The sequence below is a fragment of the Mustela putorius genome, unplaced genomic scaffold, assembly GCF_011764305.1.
Source record: "Mustela putorius furo isolate JIRA1106 unplaced genomic scaffold, ASM1176430v1.1 tig00003834_pilon_pilon_pilon, whole genome shotgun sequence".
In the NCBI taxonomy this organism is placed as follows: domain Eukaryota; kingdom Metazoa; phylum Chordata; class Mammalia; order Carnivora; family Mustelidae; genus Mustela; species Mustela putorius.
This window is the reverse complement of record NW_025421987.1, coordinates 71,754,886-71,773,090: the sequence shown is the minus strand read 5'-3', so window position 1 is coordinate 71,773,090 and position 18,205 is coordinate 71,754,886. Positions and strand designations below refer to the sequence as shown.

Genomic DNA, 18,205 nt, shown 5'->3' with positions numbered 1-18,205 from the left:
TTGTAAAATATATTGCTTTTCAAAAGAAATGATACTGGTTTCATACCCTAATGAATAGCATGTTTACTTATTTTAATTAAAGAATGAAAGAAAATAGTTAATCAGGAAATCATAAAAGGCCAATATTAGACACATACCTATTATTTCTGTAAGCACTCATTTTAAATTCATGTATTTTGCTGGCAGAAATCTAAGATGGTAACAGAGTACATATCAAATAACATAATAGTGAAATTGACATTACATGGTCAAGTAAGTTCACCCATAAACAATGAGAGAGGAAAGTCAGAGGTAAAAGTCAGATTTGTCTGATAGGCAATATATGCATACAATCCTACTTAGCCCAGTTGACAAGACAAAAGAGAACAGATACCCCAATAATGTATGCATATTTTATAAACACATTCATCTGTAAGCTTGTATGCGTGGTTCTAAAACTTAATTAAGACTACAATTTCAGACAGCTTTGAAATGTGAATGTTGGACTAGGTACAATGATAAAATAGCTGACTAAAGAGATTCTCTAGGTCTATTTTTTTGCTCTCTTTTCCATGAGGAACAAGAGCTGCCAAATGGTGAATAAGCACAACTCATCACACAATGAACACTCTCATGATGTGAGGTATTATTTAATGTTCATAAAGGGAGACCCTGGGCCAGGAGTAATTATTTAAACAGGAACATCAACTCACCTGCACAATACAATAGCAGATGAAACACTTTCACGAAATTATAAAACAGTGTTTCTCTTTGCTCCAACTCTTAGAGCTCAAGTTTATAAAATGAATTTTAATAACAAGACAGGTTTAAGTCCTGGGCTACAGAAAGAATGTCAGATGAATCTTTCAACAGTAGTCTAGCCATTACAATAATTATGACGTCTAATAAAGAAGGGAAAAGATGACCCAGAACAAAACGAAGGTGTATAAATTATAGATTATTTTTGCAAAGAGGAGATTTTTAGAAATTCTCATGTTAAAAACCAAGCTTAATCAATGTGGATCAGCTTTATAATGCTGTGGAAGGATTCTATAAAAGAGAATAAATGTTCTTGCTAAGATGGTAATACAGGTTGGTAATAGACAGTCAAATGTGTACTGGATAAAACCCATGTTTGATGTGTTTGGGGGTGAAGAAGTGCTTAGGAATAGCATGGATTTTGATTTTCAAGTGAAGTTGATAAAGGATGTAATCTGGATTGTTTCATAAAAACAAAGGCCCTGCGATTAACATTTTTCCTAATACCTCTCTACAAGCATTTTATTTGAGGGGATTTTCCCGAGTTTAAATTTTCCAGTAGATTTCTGTGAGTTATTTTATTTCAGGTTCTTCCCCCCTACCCCTCAGGCCAGAGTGAGCTTTGTGGCAGTTTTCTTTTCTAATGCTTCCTAGAAAGACCCAAGCTTATTGTTTTTAGATGTCTCTTCAAATTCTCAAAATTATTGCAGTGATGTTTTTGGAGATAGGAATTCTGAAAACACTGAAATGAACGCTTAAATCATAATTTCTAAGTAGCTGCAGCTCCTGGCTGGTATCCTTTACCACTCCCCAGAAAATACTGTATTAACTATAGTAATTTATCTCTGTAGAAAAAGGCCACACCAAAGACACTAGTAAATTAAGTTCCAATCACATTTAAGTCATAAAATAGAAGCTCTATAATAATATCTAAGTTTCTTTATCCTGAAAGTCCTAATTATTTCCCCCATACTCCTTAAAGTTTCTCTACAATATTACATAGCCACACTGCTATGGCATAGCAGTTGGCTGGAAATTTTTATTGAAACAGACAATGCTTCAGTATTTTTACATTTCAGTAGTCTGAAATTGTCCCTGTTTGCTTTCAGGAGCAAGAGCTGGCACTGAGAGGTAGAGCAGGGCAGGAGTAAAAGCAGAGAGTTGGATGATGAAAGTTCTTTCCAGAATAGGTCCTCAAATATGCAGGGGGAGCATGAAAACCGTTAATTATTTTGAGTTTCATTTACATCTGGAAACACCCATGTGTTGAATGTTAAGTAGGCACACATCTCGATGATTTGTTGAGGTTTTCTTTTTTCCTTCCTTTTTTATTCTGGATATTTTTGATGTCCTCTCCTTTCATGCCTTGTAGATACCTGTGCAAAAGTTCCACTGGGTAGATGTAGCACATTGCTTTAGCTTTGGCCTCACCCTGCTCTTAGCTTTCCCTCCATTCTTTGATAAGTCCCCCCATATCTCCATGTTTCTATACACTCCTCTTGAACAAAGGCAAGATGACCCATAGACCCCCTATCTACTTCCTTCAAGGCCAGTTCTCATCTATGATATGTTTGCAGATTTGAGGTACTTATGCAATAGCTAGCTCTTTGAACACAATTTTTTTCCCTAATGCTCCTTCATGGTGAATCCGTATTGGTTGTAATCATCATTAAGGCACAATTCATTTAAGGTGATTTTATAGACTTAAGAAAGACCTTCCTTTCCGCTTATGATAATTAGAATGATTTCCACGTGTGCTTTGGGGAACATTTTGTATGTATGTATGTATGTACATATGTATGTATGCATGTATGTATGTATGTATTCTGCATCCTGGAAAGGAACACGGTTTCATTCAAACTCCTGGCCTTGCCCTTGACATGGTCTATAACTGGAATAAAGTTCTCAGAAACCCAAGACATTATTAATCTTGTCATTTACACAAGGTGATAAGTCCGTTCATTTTTAAACAGGCCCTTGACAGCTGGTATTTAGTAAGTAGAATAAGAGAAGTCTACTGTTCACTTTGAATAAAAAGAAATGTGTCAATAAGAGATTATCCAACGCCTGATGTATGTTTTGGAGAAATAGGATATAGAAGAATGAGCGTCCCTCAGAGAAATCAAGGTCAGAATTCACTTAGGGGATTTTGCCAGCTCTCTTGTGGTTAATGAACGGCAGCAAGATTCTACAGTGTTTTCAGTTGGAACAGGCATTGTTCTCGTTTTTGCTCTACCTTATAAAGTTTTAACTGCTTCCAGGACGATCATGGCTGAATTGGCACACCCCCTTTCCCTCTCCTTAGGTCCACGTCAATGGTTCTATCAGGCGGCAGGGACACTGGGGCAGTATTATTACTTCAAGCTTATTATGGGCTCAATTATCAAGTTATTTTCTTTGGCTTTTTACGGAGAAAAAAAATGTTTTCCTGAATTATTCAATTAATGCCATTTGTGCAAAAAAGCAGGGAAGACCAGTGGTGTAAAAAGCAAAATGTAATTTGTTCACCTCTTTCCACTTTTTAAAAATGTTTGCGTCAACTGTCAGGTAATTTGTTAATTTGCTCTTCCTTTACAAGGATTTCTGTCCACATTTTCTATGACCTCTTTTGATGTTAAAATTATTACTGGCTTTGGGCATTTTCTTTGCTTTCCTTTTAAGTCAAGTTCCACTTTTATACCAAAGTTATGCTCTGCTGTTTTAAGATGAATGCCAGCTGGCAATACCCAGAGACTGGCCTTGTGAATGGGGCCTAAGCTGACTTTGGGGGGATGTTGTCTTGCTGATAAGTTACTTCCTTTACTCGAAGATGAAACTGTCTCAGATACAGTTTGCCATTTGATATTCACATGATAAAATAAGCAGCCCAGCCCATCCCCTCCCCCAAAATGTTTCCCTCACGTAATGACGCTCAGGACACAAGACAGCCATAACACTACGCAGACTAGGAATTTTATAAAGATTCACAGGTCACAGAAGTTGAAAAAGTGGATGACCTGAGGTATTCTGGGCACATTTTAAGTAATTAGTGTTTACGTGTATGTCACACCTGTCATTCAGGAAGATCTCAAAGCATCACATCCATATTAGCTTCCAGCTCTTCCTGGAAGGGTGCCAAAAAGATAGTCATCAGAGTGCATTATGATCCATCAAGGTGGAAAACATGTTGGTCAAGGACGCAAGAAAAGCCTCCAGCTTAGTAAAAAACCCAGAGATGATCGTTGGCTTCCTCATCATGTGATGATGGAACTCTTCCCAGGCATCCTGAAACCATGCAGAATGATCGGTTTGCATAGAATCAGATGAAATGGCCACCTAAAAGACAGGTGACTAGTGGGTATTTTTTGTGAGGACTGGAGAGGGATCTTTAGAAGCAATTTAATGGAAACTTCCAAGGTTTCCAGGCTGGGTACACTGTAGGCTCCAGATATAAGAGTAGGTGAATCATTATCATTTGCTCTATTTATACAAACTAAAACCAACAGTCAGTTCTCTGTTTCATGTCATCCAATAAATTATATGTGTCTTTCTTTTCATGTTATTAATAAGGAGATAAAAATGGGGGGTAAATCTTCTCCTCCAATAATATGTTTGTCCTGAAAATAACAAGTGGTTACATATTTTTGAATATAGGTAGACAATACTCATATTTCTCAAATATCTTCTAGTCTTTAGACTGTCATCCGAAAGACGAATATGGTATACTATCTCTTTGGAGAAATTAAGGAAGTTGAGGGTGGTTTTCTTTGGCAGAACTTGGCCATGATAAAGCTTCCATTGTGTTGGACAAATAACTTTCCATTCTGTCATCAATCTCTCTGTCTCCTGAAGACACTTCTCAGTATCTCTTAACCAGTTAGGCTGAGAATGTAAAAGAGTCACTCTTGTTGAGGCTAAAAACTTGACATTACTCATGCCTTCCTGAACATTGGGGTTTCTCACATCGCTATGGGTAGATCAGGGTTCCAGACCGTGTTTCCTAAACCCAGCACATACGTACACATTGTCTTTGTGGATCTGATGTTACCTCTCTGCAGCACCAGAGCTGACAGATGTGTTCATATCTAATGTTGACTTTGTTAAGATATGCAAACTGTCACCTACCTCCTCTCCCACCAAGCTTCCAAACGTTAAAGTTCCACTCAGCTCTTCCTAGTCTTCTGACTGGTACATTGCGTGAAGCTATAGAAAAGAAAGTATTCAGGCTGAATGTTGGTTGCTGGGAGAGGCAGAAAGCAACTGTCAGCTTCAAAGGGAGAAGATAGCAATATCTGAAAAAAATTGTCTCTCCATACAGATTCTGCAGGGAGTACATTTCTCTATTATTTCAATTATTACAACTTCCTGAATAGGTTGAAGGTCATTCATAATTCACACTTCTGTCATTTTTAGACATGCCAAATGCAGTCTATTAAGCATAAATAAAACTTCAGTGTTTGACTAGGAAAAATAAATGGGATTCATAACAATGAGGCCTTGTTCATCTTTTTAAAAAGTAAATGATGTGTTTTCTTTTTTTCTTGTTTTTCCCCCTGTACACTGAATTTCTCTTCTGTCTCAATAGTACAAGTACAATACTTTAAATTGATCCAAGCATAGCAAACTAGACTGTAAGTCTGGTCTGACAGATTCTAGATTTTTCTATTTTATAGGATAATAAACAAGAACCCATGTTATTACCATTTATAAATACAAATAGTAGCATTGTCTATTTGATGGAGGACTAGGTTGAACACAGGCCTTGACAATATAAAACAGAATTCATCTGAAGTCTTTTATAGACTATTAACTTTCCTATCGGAATGCTTGTAAGCATCCATACTCTTTTTAGTCCTTGTGCTCTTGGACTTAAATAACAAAAGAACATGAATATTTAATAAAATATAATGAATTCCAATTCCAACTACATATAATATATAACTGTATATAACATATTCAATGTACTATATATAATATATTATTACATATCCTGTACTTGATACATAATTAGAATTAAGCATATGCCATTAAACATTCATTTATATTAATACATAAATATGAGATTGCTAATATTTTATGCAAATTTAAAATTTCCCCAAGGTATATACTTTGCCACATTTATAGATCATATATAAAGGTATATAACATATCCAAGCACATATATGCTTATATATAACATTGCATGAAAATATATCTTTGGAAGTTTAAAATTTGTTAAATCAAATCCAGTCACTACTGCCTTTTATCCCTAGCTTACCCTTGTGAATGTTAACTGAAGGGATATTCTTTTGGCATTTGGAACTGGTTTCAGGGTTTGATTAAAATACATGAAGTCAAATAATTATGTTTCAAGTAATTCCTAACTATATTAGTATATAATAATAAATTTATGCCTTAAATTGTGAATTTTACCACTGGTAAACATGAACAATTTAGGGAATTTCTAGTTTTATTTCCAAAATTGAATGAGTTAGAATTTAAAAAAGAAATTTCACTATTATGCTATTTTAGCAAATTTAGAAAATTAAAAATGATCCATTAATTAAAACATGTACTATAAATACTTGTTCTTATAAATTGAGGTATCCAGAGATCTAGTTATAATACCCATACTTACAAAGATAGAAAAATAGCTTTCTGGAAAAATAAAAAGAGTTCATGAAGATATTGGGAAATTTAAAGTTTTTATATGATGAGATGATAAAACCACCTTAACTTTCAGAAGTGTCAAATGTACACACAGTTAGGTCATGGTCATAATATGTTGTATTTCTGGAATTTGTTATTTGCTACCAAAGAGAAAACTCTAGAGGAGTTAACACATTTTAAAAATTCTTATCATGACTTTTAAAAGAATGGAGTTTTCATAAATTCCTATTTTCTTATGCTCTAAGGTCCTGTTTCTCTTATCTTTCAACTTAAATTGTTATAATTGAAGTATTTTCCCTTCTTAAAAAGCATCTGAGAAAGACACAGCAAAATAATAAATCAACAACCTTTTTTTTGTATCAGTTCAAACTTTTTCTCAGTCTTCGAGACTTTGGAGTCCCTCTTTATATACTTGAGTTGAATTCATCACAAAAATCCCAGATCCAGGACATTTTTATTTTGGATCCAGATAACTTTTTCCATAAAACCCCCTGGTGGGAGAAGAGACCTTTTCTTTTATGGAATTCAACAGAATAATGATTCCCTTCTATTTGTCTCCAACTCAAAAACCAGAGAGGTTATATTGGTAAGATCTCTGCTTCTGGTACGTAACTCAGATGACACATAATTCATAGGACTGCAATAGAGCCGAGATTTTGAGAATACACTGGGTTTAAAGACATTATGGTTATATTTTTTATGAGCATGGCCAAGAATGCTTAATACACAAACCTGTGGGAAAAGGCTACATAAATCACTTCTGTTATTTATTGCATTTTTATTTGCTATAAGACCTATTTTATAATATAAAAGCAGGGATGTGATATCTGATTTTCTGAAAGGGTTGATTCCTCTAAGATTACATTCCATCATTCCTCCACATAGTTGTTTTGAGGCAATGCATTGTCATTATGTTTTTGTTTAAATTCCTCCTCTCACTTCTCTAAGGCCTGCTGCTGGTATGTGATTATTGTTAGAACATAAATTAGCTTTATATGTAGACATCTCTGGATTCAAGTATTCAGATTGTATTTTTGGGTCATTGTAATGATAGGTGGAAAAATACAATGTTACCGAATCTCCCTAAGGTCCTATGAGATGAGGTACAAAGAGGATCACAAGTGGTAGCAGCACCTTGAAAAAACCCACTAAATGTGTATGGGTGTGGTAGATGGGACTTCGAGGCTCATTCTTATTGCTCTATGAGGAAGCGTGCCCAGAATCTGCCCTCATTACGTCTGGCGCTTGCCAGTTCTTTTCAAACCTCAGTTTCATGAGCACCATAAAAATTCGCTTAAAATCGAAAAGAACACCCTGAAGTTAAAACCCACTCTGCTTTGCCTTGCCTTTCATGGCCTGGAGTGTCACCTTTTACCTCCAGTAAATAAAGCCAACACCAACACTCTTCTGTGTCTTTTATCTTTTATGCACTCAATATTCCTCATTTGACAACTTGGACACTTAACGGGAATTGCAGGGGCGATCAGTGTCCCTGCAAAGAGAGTTGTCTCTGTGCTCTACACTTGTACAATATGCCTCTCATTTTCTTTTGTTTCTTGGACTGTGCACACTGCATTGAGTCAATCTGAAATGGAATTAAAATAGACGTGATTAATAGCGGACCACAAAGAAATCATGATATCATAATACTTTCTTAAAATGACCTGGTGTGTGTGTGTCTAAGCAGCATTCCCCAACAGAGACAATCACCCTGTGTGACGATCTTGCAGGGTATTGTCTCTTTAACCTCACTATTTCCGAGAAGCCACCGAAAAGTTCTAATATGTCACAATTCAAATGTCAACATGTTGTTGGAAAGGAAGCTAATAAGTTAAACCTTTGAGAGATGCCAAAAAAAGAGGTGATTCAAACTGTTGAGAGAAGTCCATTGTTTTCTAAGGGGAAATAGAGCTCCAGAATGAAATAGAGTGCTTATAAGCATTTAACTGGAAGGTTTGGGGGGAAAAAAGTGAACACACAATCATTTTTCTCAACGTGTTCTTTTGAACAGAACTGTTCCTCTCAGTGTACTTCCAAAAACAGGAAAATTGCAGGTGCGGGTTAATAAGATATAAACTGCATACTCACTGGTTTTTGTAGAAATAGCACATCACAAGGAGTAATTTCCTTGAGATAGTCTGGAGTCCCTCTATGGTTGGATATAAAGAATCTTGGGTTATATGATAACGTATTCTAGCAACATTTTGCATTTGGCATTATTTTCTATAAACCCAATTTCACATGGTTAAATTACTGTTGAATGAAAAAAAAAAGATTTTATTTTGACAGGAAAGAAAGTAGTCAGAAAACACTCCTCACTGAGTGAGTTTTTAGATTTAGCACTATTGGGTGCTGTGATGTTTTTATAGAAAAATAAACAAGCGGGCTTTAGAGCCACCTACTGGAATAAAGAGGCACATGCTTATATTTGATGTCTTCTGCAAAAGATAAATAAATAGATAAATACCATGAGAGTTATGCACATTTCTGTTGATCTTATAAGGTATTAATTTACTCAGTTTTTCTCAATTTGAAATGTCAAACATCCTGCAGGAAACCAGCAGTTACAGAAAGGCCCTTTAAAGATACATTCTCATAGTTCTTAGTAATTTGTGTTCTGTGAGTTTTCTCCCCATTGGATTGAGGCTGAGCAGGATTGAATCCCTAGGTTTTTTTGTTGTTGTTGTCTTTGTTGCTCTGGTGGTACTGTGTGTGTGTGTGTGTGTGTGTGTGTGTGTGTGACTGGTTTCATTTTCACCAGTTAATTGTATAATCTCATTCTTTCTTCCTTCCACAACCCCTGTCTGGTCATGGAATTGTTGTTTAATTAATAATCTAATAAACTAAGAACATTTTTTTGTGGTAAAATGAAGAAGCACCTTAAATATTTTCATGATTAAATGCTTTGTTATTGAGATGTGATTGACATATTAGTTTCAGGTGTACAACATAAAATTCGATATTTGTACATATTGTGAATGAAAATGCTTTTATACATTAAAAGAACCCTGAAACCTGGACAGGTAAATGGACAATGACTTGCCTAAGGTCACAGAGCTGGTGAGGGGAAAGGTAGGCAGCTCTCAGAAATTATGGGTCCACATTTGCCTGACAGCTTTTTAGTTAGTCATTAACAGACCTATTAAATTTTTTGTTTCCTCAGAATTTTGCTAGAAGGCAGGGGAATAAGTACTTTACCCTGCCACCCTGATGAATGAATGAATTAAAGGCATACTGCCTACTTTCAGAGAATGGGAGTCAGGAGCTGGAGTGTGAGGGCAAGTCCTGGATCTGGGAGTACTAATGATTAGTGAGAGGGGGATTAAGCTTTTTAAAAACAAAAGATTTTCCTTTGACTATGTTCGCTACGGCTCAGCTCTTAATGTCATGTCCTTTCAATCTACTGCCTTAAAAACACCTTGTTGAGAAGGTGGCTGCTCTTGAGAACATGTTAAGGGAGGCCGTTGTGCCCTTGCCACCCTTTGCAAGGCTGCTGCTGGGTAATGCCAGACACATTCAGCTCTGTGAATCCCTGGGGGGTTCACTAGAGTGAGGAATTCAGAGAAGGGAAAGTCCTTCACCAAATATTCCACAAGGTATATGTGATACAGAAAGCCTTGTATGAAGACAGTTTGATTGATAAAGCAGGATTTGGAAGAGATTTGTGAACTGGCATGAGAATCACAGCTTTCCAGTTGTCATCAGAAGCCTAATTTTCAGGACACAAAACAGGAAGTCGCACTTCTTCTGATAAAAATAAAAAGAAACATGTTTGTTAAGGTCTGAGACAATGTACAGGTATGAGTGAATATCTTGTCCTTTCTTAACATTCGCTTCTTTCTCTCTTCCCACCGCCTCCATTTCTGGTCTTCTGAAGATATTTTATAGAGTAGTCGCAGACATTGCACCAGGAGAGGAGCTCCTGCTGTTCATGAAGAGTGAGGACTATCCCCATGAGACTATGGCGCCGGACATCCACGGTTAGTACTGCTCATGCCACCGTCCTCATTGCCCTCATTTGGTTGCGTGGGATCAAGCATCCCCATGAGTCCACGGCATGTGGCATGCATCGGTTTTCCTGGCTCTTCAGTGTCAGCTTTAACAAACTCTTTCTCTTGCAACTGGCTCTTTTCTTGGCTTGACATCTGGCTAATGTTACTGAGAAGCTTAAGTCAGCAGAGGTCTTCCCTAAAGTGGAGGCCAAAGGAATTTTGACTATTTCGACTGAGAAACGCATGGTTAAATTTTTTGTCAATGTCTTAGACTATGGGAAGAATTCTTTCACTGAACAGAAGTCATTTCAGGGAACTCAGTTTGGATTTTCATAAATCTAGTGGCTGTGTCTTTTCATCTAATGTTCTGTTACTGGGAAAAGTGTGTCAATGAGAGTAAAATCCTAGCCAGCATGACCATATGGGAGAGGGTTGGGGGCTGGGGATTGGGAGAAAAGTACACATGAGGAAATTTCACACCCAGAGAAATTTGTATTTGCCAGAGAACTATTCTAAATCAAATGAAGTGGGGATCAAAACAATTATAATTACTAGTTGTATACGTATAGGACCAATAAAGAGAAAATTCTGCCCATATTGATTTGTACCATTGGGATAAAAATGGAGTACTCTTTTCTTTCTCTTTCTTATTTCTGTCTCCTAATATAACACAGTTTGGTTTAAGATAATCTAGTGGTGACTTTAGAGTGTTTTGTAGTTGGAAGGACGACTGGGAAGGGTTACTCACCCCAACTTAGCTGACAGGTGGGGATCGAGCCACCTCCCATCCTTCTGGCATTCCCGACAGGAAAACCTCAGTCTCTGCTTCTGGAACTCCTCCGAAGGAAGCTACCAGTCTTGGCTGGCTCTTTACTTGAACATTTTTTCCCTTGGCTGGGCTGCATTCTGCCTTGTGGTAGATTATAGCAGTTATATTTTTGGGAACCTTTTGGAAATTATTTTCTTCTTAGAAACCCAGTGTTCTCAATGGGCCTGGTAGAGTTTCAGCCTGAATAGGGAGTCTGGTCCAACCAGGAGTGTGAGAGCTGAGGGGGCATATAGGATAAGAACTGTAATCTGGGCTTTCTCTAGTGCAAGACAACTTTCATTGGTGAATGTTAGGTCTAAAAAGGTTTTCAAACAATTGTTTTACAAATATAAATGTTCTAGGTATATAAAAATATTCTAAATGTTCTAGATATGTAAATATTTGAAATATTCTAAATTCTAAATATAAATGTTTAACAATATAAATATCCTAAAAAAACTAAATAGAAATGGCTGTTCTTCTTTCAGGGCTCCCATTCATGAGTGACCTGCCTTTACAACACTCTTGAACCCAAAAGTTGTTTTTTGTTTTTATTGTGTCATATCCGTATCCATATATATATACACCATATATGTTATATGTAATATTTATGATGCTTAAGTGGTGATTTGTGTTTTATACTACTACAATTTCACATTGCTTAGGAAAGAGAAAATAGAACATGCATCACACACCTAGTGTATACCAGATATATGCTCTCCATTTATTATCTCATTTGGTCTTATACATAGATCAAAACTATAGAAGAGGAGTCATTTCTATTATACACATAGAAGAACTGAGTTTACCTAAAGCTAGGTATATTGGTCAAGACCACATGACTCGGTTAGCTTTCAAACCGAGGCCTTGCTGCTTCGAAAACCTGGCCTTTTCCATCCATCCATTCTGTGGCCTGGAAGTTTCGTTTGTGTTCAGACTGCTGGCAAGATCCTAAATGTAGTTTTTTTATTTGTTTGTTTTATGTTTTTTGTTTTTTGTTTTAAAGAGAGAGAGAGCAAGAGCGAGCAGGGCTTGGGGAGAGGGGGCGGGCGGGGGGGAGAGAGAGAATCCTAAACAAGATTCACGCCCAGCACAGGACTCAATCTCATCATGACCCTGAGATTAGGACCTGAGCCAAAATCAAGACTTGGATGCTTAACCAACTGAGCCACCCAGGCACACCCTAAATGTAGATCTGAAATATGTGAATAGGGTGACAGATTATAAGGAAATGTTTCCATTGCCTGAAAAATGTCATCGAGAAACCTGACTTTCGAGCTGAGGTGATTTACTTTAGAATACCCCCTTTCCTTAACCCTCCACAGTCCAAAGTTGTCACACATATTAAATCTACATACTGGTTTCTTTACCATCCTGGGCCCCCTGTTACTGGTTTAGTTTAAATGAACCAGTATTGTGTGTGGGTTACAGCAGTCGTGTCCCATTTGACTTCTACTTAACTTCCCATGCTACAGCTAGGCTATCTGACTTTCACTGGCTTTCTGTTCCCTTCTTAGCACGAGCCCCCGAAGCCCCTAGCGACCTGCTACCCTCTCTTACGTCACTTCCCATTGCTCCCCTACATGCACCCTATCAACCTGCCCTTTTTTCCCCTATAGCTTTGCCTTTCCACGAGCTGCCATGCTCTTCCTTTCCTTTACCATTGGTCTAGGCTGTTTCCACTGCCTGCAACGTCCTCCCTCATCACACTTCCACCTGGCTGATGCTTGCTCCTTACAAAGCCTTTTCTGAACCTCTCTCCCTCAGATTAGATGGATTAGACACGTTCCTCTGGGCTCCCTTAGGCTCTGTGCATGCATCTGTCATAAAATATATCACACTCTATATGTTCACATGTGTATCCCCTTGAGTTTGTTATATAGTCATTCCCTAGCAGAATGGCTAGCATTTGTTGGTGACTAAAATATTCCCACAAAAACATTCAGTCAGTGAACCACTGGCTATAGGTCCTGGCTGTAGGTCTATAAAACAGGGATTATGGATCATGTTGCCCTGGGTATCTTTGCATGATTGTGAGCTGTTTCAATACCTCTGTGATTGTGTCGGTGTGATGTGTGCATAGTATGGCCTCACGAGTGGGCTAAAAGCAATTCAGAGGGAAAGAATAGGAACAATACCATCACTAGCCTGACACTTTATAACCTTGTTATCACTAGTTCCCGCTACGACCATTTATTTATCTTACTGATTCAGAGTGCAAATTCATGATATGTTTGCTCTTTAACAGGGTCCTGCCAATTAGCGCTGACCCTAGGGTAATGTAAATTAGCCTCGCAGGATACTGAAAACATCCTGTGTCCTATTACGTGGTAATGAGGAATGTAATGAAAAATCCCACATTTACTGCTATTAACCAGGTATAAGCGGGACTCAGAGCGGGACTCAGTGTCCCGCTGTAACATGGCACAGTGAGAAGGGTATGAGACACAGATGGATTCTTATCCTGGCACAACCCTTTGAATCTGTAATCCCTGACTGCTTACTAAACTCCTCTGAGCTTTAGTAGACTCACATGAGAACAGGATAAAAATCCAACATATAATTTCTCATGATCAGGTTTTGAGAAGTATCAGCAATCCATGAATGGGGTTGAGGAAATAGATGATGCACAGTCAGTGGTTATTATTACTTCTAATGTCCTGTGAATACTAACTCCTGGAAGGGTTTAAGCCGTATTCTCTGGTAAGGAAGCTCTGCTGTAGCCAAAGGAACCACATTATCCTGCTAGGTTGTGTCCTGGCTTCTCTACAGGTATTATTTTTAATTCAGATTAAAGTGGAAGTGGTGGAAATGACAACTAAATCATTTCTCATACATCTTCCATAATTCAATAAGAACTAACTGCTGGTTTGTGGTTGACACTTCCTGATCGGCCCAGGCCTCGTAATATCTGAATTATTTTCACAGAAGAACAGCAATATCGCTGTGAGGACTGTGACCAGCTCTTTGAGTCCAAGGCTGAACTGGCAGATCACCAGAAGTTCCCCTGCAGTACCCCTCACTCAGCATTTTCAATGGTGGAAGAAGACTTTCAACAAAAACTCGAAAGTGAAAATGATCTCCAAGACATACATGCAATCCAGGAGTGTAAGGAATGTGACCAAGTCTTCCCCGATTTGCAAAGGTTAGAAGTGGCTTGTTGCACTAGGGAACATGTTTATTTACTCTGCCGTCAAGTGTTGTTGTTGTACAGTCGGTAGGCTGAATTTTCAGAATGTATACAGATGGGAAATTGGGAACTGCGATGAGCCTGACGAAGTGTGTTAGTAACATGTTTCAGAAATCAGTTTTCACTGGAAATTCTTATCTGTAAAACACTTAAATGGAGTTGGAAATAGTTATTTTGATGCTAGACAGAAAATAATGTGTTTATGTTTGTTTACACAGTGTTATTGGTAACTGAAAGCTTAACGTTGCAGCATAAAATATGACTTGGAGAATCAAGAACGCTGGAACAACACTGATGCCAATTAAAGTCATCATATGCCAAACAGTAAAGCTGCCTCTAGAAACATCTAGATGATTAAAAAAAAAAAAAGATTGGTTCTGATATAGACTTAATGAAAGAAGGATGATCTTTTGATAGATGTGTGTCACCTGTGGATTTCATTTCAACTATTTATCTAAACTGCACATATATAAAAGAGTAAGAAAATCATTCCCAATGAAGAAAATGTCCTGTTTCCTAAAAGGGAAAAAAAGAAACTTGATCTAAATGAAATGATTCTCTAATCCTTATATTTAACAAAGTAAAAATCACAAATCAGCAATATATTAATCTTGGTAGGCTTTTGAACTTTTTTAAAGAACTTTTGAAAAAATACTATTAGAGAAAACAGCAACTCTGGAACATACCCTTGGAAAACTATATTGGTGATTTGCTACAGAACAGCCTTTCAGATCAGGGATGTATATAACCAGCTCATAGATTTTCTGTTTGTTTCTCCCTAGTGGTTTTTTGCCTCAGCCCACAAACGGTTTTAATAACTACATTGATTTCTCTGCTTTTAAATCCAGAAACGATCCTTGGAACCTAGAATCAGAATTCAGATGAGCATAATGTTGAATTTAGGTGGGAATGGTGGGACTCAGGAGTGTGAATTACTCAGGGTTTCTCTCGGACACCCCACCTATTGCCCTTGACCATTTTGCTCCCTTTCTTTCCTTAGTGCCTTCCCTTCCCTTCTCTTTTCTTTCCCTCTCTTGGTTGCCCTGCATCCTCTTCTCTGGCTAGGCTTCTTATAAGAAAGGATTTCATACAGTAGTCATTGATTTTAGTGCATAAGTAACTTAAAAAGCATCAAGTATAACCCATTCCTTGAGGAGATTGAGTCAAAAGAATGAATTTCTAGGTTTGAAAGTTCAGACCTAATTTAGCTTTTAGAGAGTAAAGGGGAACGAAAAGGCTTTTCCAGTACCCTTGAAAGTCATCTTTGTTACTTAATATAAATCCATGGAGAGAATAAATGTACTATAGATGTTTGATAAAACATAGATTTGTAATAAAAATAAAGTCATAGCATATCTTATCAATGTAACTGTGACCAAATTAAAAAATGAAATGAAAAGTAATAAATACCAGTGGATAAAGTATTTATATGTAAAGCAGTATCTCTGATGCCATAGATGAAGAATATTTCCTTCAATTTTGTTATTAGAGCTAACGGACAGCATTATGGAACAAAAATTGTTAAACACTAAACACTAAACACTAAAATGTAATTCCTACTTCCCACTAGAAGCGTATGGCGACACTTAGGTGGGGAGAGGTTCTTACTCTGACTAGTTGTAGGATTGAGCCTGAGTCAACGCTACTTAATGCCAAAACCAACTGTCAGTTTGGTTCCTTCAGTCAAACATTCAGTGGAAAACAATAAGGAAACCTAATTATCCGGTTTTGGATGAACCCTCAAAACTTACTTTTCGATAGCTCAGCCAGATGGATCTAGCATGTCACTATGCAACCTGATGTCGACCATCTAAGTGGTGTTTTTGGTTAAATAATTTAGCCATGTGCAGAACCTACATTCCCTGAATATTTTCCACTTTTTTTGAATCCTATATTGTTGCTTTATATTTTAAACAAATGAGAAATCCTTTTTTGACATGGTAATTATTCTGTATTTTTCTGTAAAATGTTGAGGAAAAAAAATACTCCTTTCCCTCCTGCCCCACAAAAAAAAAACAGCGAGGAGCAAAGGTTGATATGCAAAAGTTTAAAAGAACCCAGAAAAGTAGGTTCTTTTATAGTAGATCTATAAATTAGGATGAAGTTCTATGGAAAGTAGAGAAAGAAGCCTCATTAAAAACTGACCGGATGGCTTCTATGTTTGTGAAAGAAAAGCACATTGTCTTCTATAAGAACCATTCACTTTTTTATTTTTTCTGTCACTGATGAACTGATAGCTGATAATTCCATGGAACAGTACAGATTTTATGCTGGAGTAGAAGAAACAAAGAAAGGAGAGCTCCCTTTGCACTGCTATTTATTTTCCCCCCGTATGCCGCGTAGTATACTCTTGAAACTCTATCATTGGAGTTTAGGGCACAGGAATAAGAATCCATGTATGGGCCAGTCTCTACCACTGGACACACACACTTTGAATATAATGTATGTCATAGAGTGGCATGCCTTCCTGGGTAGCTGAGGATGACAAGGAGAATATTAATCTATGCAGTGATTAGAAGATGTCCCTGACTCAGTTCAATGTTAACTGGAGTCAATGGTATCTCTCTCTTAACTCTCTTAATATTTCAACTTGTGTAACAAACAGAGGATTACATATTGTAGATAAAGATAGGGCTGTTCTTGTGACTCCACACACCTGTACTCTCCTGGTACCTTTTGTTCACAGAGATATCACCATTTGTGCTCAAATAGAACAGCATTACAAAGTCAACTGACTCATGGGGCAGGAAAAGTAAGTTCACGTGCCACTTTGAGTAGGGCTGTAGGGAGGAAGCTGAGGAAGAGAATAAATAGGGAAAGATATTTCTAATTTATCAAATATGAGAAAGGGCACTTTTTTTTAATGCACACTGCCATGCACACAGTCTACACGACTACTGGATACATTCTAGGCACACAGGCATCTTACTTGATCCTTGAATTTTAGAGTATTCATCTCCCAGAAAAATAAAACTTGGGAAAGAAAGAGTGCTTACATGCTTAGTAGTTTTTTTAAAATATCCTTTTACTATGGAAAATTTCAAAATACACAAAACTAGAGAGGTCGGTGTAATAAACCCCCATAGACTCGGTTTCGATAATTATCATACAAGGCCAGTCTTGTCTCAGCTACACTCGTTCAGATTATTGAAACAAATCCTGGACATTATGTCATTTTATTCATAAATAGCTCAGTATGTATCTGTAGAAAAAAAAAAAAAAGGACTCTTTAAAATACAAGTTTCAACACCACACTTTAAAAATAATGATTCTTTGGTATTACAAAATAAAAAATCAGTGTTCAAACTCTCCCACTTATCTCATTACTTTTAGAGTTTTTTGTTTGAAATAAGATCATGCTAAGGTCCACCAATGCAATTAGTAGACATATCTCTTATGTCTCTTTTAATTTATAAGTTCCTCCAGTCAGTCTCTTTATTTCATTTCCCTCCCTCCCTCATTAAAATTTATTTATAGAAGAAACTGCTTTTTCCTGTAGCATTCGCTCCAGTCTGGATTCTACGGATCATGTGCCCTTGGTGTTAAAAATCTTTCTCCATCTTCTCTACTTCCTGTAAAATATCCCAAGCCTCGATCAGATTTAGGTTCATTGTTTTAGGAAGAATACCTCACTGATGTTATGGTTTATTTCCTTCAGGAGGCAGAGTATTTATTTATGGATTGCCCAAGTGTACTAATTGTTTATGTGCTATAAAATGAATGTTTTCTACTTCTATCATTCTTTCGTTATTTTCTATATTAGTTCTATGCAGAGAGAATTTATTGTTTATTTGCTCACCCTGAAGTTCAGTTCATATAGGAAAAGCAGGACACATGGGTGAGTTTCCC

At 37.1% G+C, this 18,205-nt stretch overlaps 1 protein-coding gene across 15 annotated transcripts in view; it reads left to right on the top strand.

Annotated features, from left to right (window-relative positions):
* MECOM (MDS1 and EVI1 complex locus) overlaps nt 1-18,205 on the top strand; it is a 543,555-nt gene that overhangs the window by 485,621 nt on the left and 39,729 nt on the right. For all 15 annotated transcript variants that reach the window (XM_045088076.1, XM_004756523.3, XM_045088070.1 and 12 more), the window contains 2 exons: nt 10,244-10,346; nt 14,095-14,311. In XM_045088076.1, the coding sequence (XP_044944011.1) occupies nt 10,244-10,346; nt 14,095-14,311 (320 nt within the window). The remainder of the gene's footprint in view (nt 1-10,243; nt 10,347-14,094; nt 14,312-18,205) is intronic.